At 54.2% G+C, this 3,484-nt stretch overlaps 1 protein-coding gene across 1 annotated transcript; it reads left to right on the forward strand.

Moving 5' to 3' along the window:
* Positions 1-294: 294 nt before the first annotated feature.
* On the forward strand, positions 295-3,082 carry Gpr88 (G protein-coupled receptor 88). The gene has a single exon (XM_090333680.1). The coding sequence runs from the start codon at positions 397-399 to the stop codon at positions 1,543-1,545; it is 1,149 nt and encodes a 382-aa protein (XP_090189806.1). The 5' UTR covers positions 295-396; the 3' UTR covers positions 1,546-3,082.
* The last annotated feature ends 402 nt before the right edge of the window (positions 3,083-3,484 follow it).

The raw sequence follows: 3,484 nt of genomic DNA on the forward strand, positions 1-3,484 counted from the left end.
CTCTCTCTCTCTCTCTCTCTCTGTGTGTGTGTGTGTGTGTGTGTGTGTGTGTGTGTGTGTGTGTTGTATGGGGGCGGGAGGGGATGGAAAGAGGGAACTGCTCTTGATTTTGCCTCTGGTCCAGGGCTTACCTGGAGCTGCTGTGTGCAAAGCAGCTTTTCCCCTGGCACTGGAGACATTTCCCAGGCAGGGCAACTTGTCATCTGCCACCACCCCCATTCTCCTTGATGTCCCCTCCCCTCCTCTTCCTTCCCCTGGCTTCATTATTTTGCTTCAGCCTCCGGTGGGTGGCAGGGGGGTGGGGGTCAAGAATGTCTTCGCCCTTCTTCTCTCGGCAGGCGGTCGGGTGTCACGATGGGCCGACGCTAGGGCTGGCGGGGTGAAGAGTTGGCCAGAATGACCAACTCCTCGTCCCCATCCTCCTCCACCACCGCGGGCTCCCTGCTGCTGCTGTGCGAGGAAGAGGAGCCGTGGGCGGGCCGGCGCATCCCGGTGTCGCTCCTGTACTCGGGCCTGGCCATCGGGGGCACGCTGGCCAACGGCATGGTCATCTATCTCGTGTCGTCCTTCCGGAAGCTGCAGACCACCAGCAACGCCTTCATCGTGAACGGCTGCGCGGCCGACCTCAGCGTCTGCGCCCTGTGGATGCCCCAGGAGGCCGTCCTGGGGCTGCTGCCCGCGGGCTCCGTGGAGCCCCCCGCCGACTGGGACGGCGCCGGGGGCAGCTACCGGCTGCTCCGGGGTGGCTTGCTGGGCCTGGGGCTCACGGTGTCCCTCTTGTCCCATTGCCTGGTGGCCCTGAACCGCTACCTCCTCATCACCAGGGCGCCGGCCACCTACCAGGTGCTGTACCAGCGGCGCCACACGGCGGGCATGCTGGCGCTGTCCTGGGCGCTCGCCTTGGCTCTGGTGCTGCTGCTGCCGCCCTGGGCCCCGCGGCCGGGGGCCTCGCCGCCGCAGATCCACTACCCGGCGCTGCTGGCGGCGGGCGCGCTGCTGGCGCAGACGGCGCTGCTGCTCCACTGCTACCTGGGCATCGTGCGCCGCGTGCGCGTCAGCGTCAAGCGGGTCAGCGTGCTCAACTTCCACCTGCTGCACCAGCTGCCCGGCTGCGCCGCCGCCGCCGCCGCCTTCCCCGCCGCCCCGCACGCGCCGGGCCCCGGCCCCGCGCACCCCGCGCCGCCACCGCCTCTGCCCCCCGCGCTGCAGCCTCGCCGGGCGCAGCGGCGGCTCAGCGGGCTGTCGGTGCTGCTGCTCTGCTGCGTCTTCCTGCTGGCCACGCAGCCGCTCGTGTGGGTGAGCCTGGCCAGCGGCTTCTCGCTGCCCGTGCCCTGGGGCGTGCAGGCGGCCAGCTGGCTCCTGTGCTGCGCGCTGTCGGCGCTCAACCCGCTGCTCTACACCTGGAGGAACGAGGAGTTCCGGCGCTCCGTGCGCTCCGTCCTGCCGGGCGTCGGGGACGCAGCGGCCGCCGCCGCCGCCGCCACCGCGGTGCCAGCCATGTCCCAGGCCCAGCTGGGCACCCGCGCCGCCGGCCAACACTGGTAGACCCGGCGGGGACGACGGCCCTAGGGGGAAGCCCGAGGCGTCCCGCTGGTCCCCTTGTAAGGTTCCCTCCCCGTCCCTGCACCCCGGCAGAGCCTCGGGGCAGCACCCCCACCCCTGCCTCCCCACCCCGTGCTCCCCAGCGCCCCAGTGCAATCAGTGCAATACCTGAACCCCGCGAGGCTCTTCCCTTGGTCGTGCCCCAGGGGTGTTTTTACTCTGTGCTGGAGAAATGCTCAAGTCAAAACTGCAAAACTTGCCAAGTGGCTTTTATTTTATTTTATTTTTTTAAATTAACGGGCCAGGTAATTGATTTCCAGATCGTTTTGAAAGAGAGATTTCAGATGATCTAACCGATTACTTCCCCGCGAGCAAAAAGGAAATATTACCGACCAAGGAAGACGAGGCAGAGAGAACCTACTGGAAGATTAAACCTTTGTATCTTACTCTGGAAGACTGAAGCCACACACGTGCACAGGGGTGTGGAAAAATGCCACGAAACACCTCAAGCCCTTTATTCTTAAAGCTTTTTTTTTGGTTTTTTATTCTAAAAATGTATTTAATAGAGCCGAGTCCTTTTCGAATGAGATTGAATCTTAGCCAGTGGGAAAACAAACCACATGCACTATTTTACACTCCTTTTTCTCGCGTCTCTCACACGGATTGCATTTCCAGCATGGAGTGCTACAGTGAACCGATTCTACTTCCTTCATGGATGCTCTCGAGCTCGAAATGAAATTGGGAAAACAAGAGGAGTTTCTTATTTTAGGTACCACGTTCGCATTCTTCCAAAGCATGCACGTTTGTCGCCACCATCATTTTGTAACCAACTGATTTGCCTTAAGACTGTGGTTGCAAGCTTTGAACATTCTGTTACTATAAATGGTTGCCAGGGAGAATAAGTCCTGTTTTCTCTTTAAAATATCTCAATGCACATGATATAACGAGACACTAACAACGCCATAGCTGCATAGCTAGCAGTAGCTGCCTTTGCATGCTCTTAGATGTTAGAACTTAACGGGCATGTGGTATCCTGAAGCAATACTCATCAGACAAGGACATTTGACTTCTTTCAGATACAAAAAGAACTGACCTTCAGTCATTTGAGAAGAGACACAGATACACCTCTGGCTAGCTAGAGTTCTCCTTTTGACCTCATTTGAGAGAAAACCCCCAGCTGGGACTGGATGTGACCATTCTGGAACCATAGTCGAGATGGAACAATCATACACTTTGGCCCTACAAGGCCACCGGTGTTCTTTCAGGACTTAAGTCACTCATTAAGAAGGAATACTGTTTTGTGTAAATTCATATATATTGTTTAACATTAATCTCACATCTGTTAAAGGCTGTATAATAAATCCAGTGATTATATATATAAAACTATATATAACTACATACATATATATTTGAGTTCAACTAGGACTCTTCTTAAATGTATTATTTGAAGCTTTTCACTTCTATCTTTGGCACTAAATTTATTTAGAGATGTTTGATATGCGGAATCATGTAAAATAACCTTATAAAATTAAAATGGGAAGAAAGTAATATTAATCACTTACCAGACTGCTAACAGCATCAAATCTGTGGCCTAACAGCCTCAGTGAGCTGAGCCATACAGTAATACAACAGCTGGTTTAGTGGCACCCCTGGACTTGAAGCCAGGAGAATAGGAACATTTGTGAACTTGAATAATTATGGGAAACTTTGACCTGTTTGTAGTAAAAACAAATAAATATGTTTGTCACCAGTATAAATCACCAGTCATTTTATTAATCTACCCTCTTTACGCACGTGTCATTTTTCTCTTACTGGAATTTCATCCGTTCCCATTTTCCTTGATTCACAATGTTTAATTAAAGCTCAGACAACTTCTTTTTTCCTCCTCTGTTTTTTTTCTTCTGTTTCTTCTGCCTTGTCTACCATTTTCTATCACTGTGAG

This window comes from Megascapheus bottae, chromosome 6 (genome assembly GCF_031878675.1).
Source record: "Megascapheus bottae isolate mThoBot1 chromosome 6, mThoBot2.hap1, whole genome shotgun sequence".
In the NCBI taxonomy this organism is placed as follows: Eukaryota; Metazoa; Chordata; class Mammalia; order Rodentia; family Geomyidae; genus Megascapheus; species Megascapheus bottae.

Excerpts from the sequence above, each read along its gene's own strand:
- Gpr88 (XM_090333680.1), top strand. The coding sequence starts at position 397 with ATGACCAACTCCTCGTCCCCATCCTCCTCCACCACCGCGGGCTCCCTG.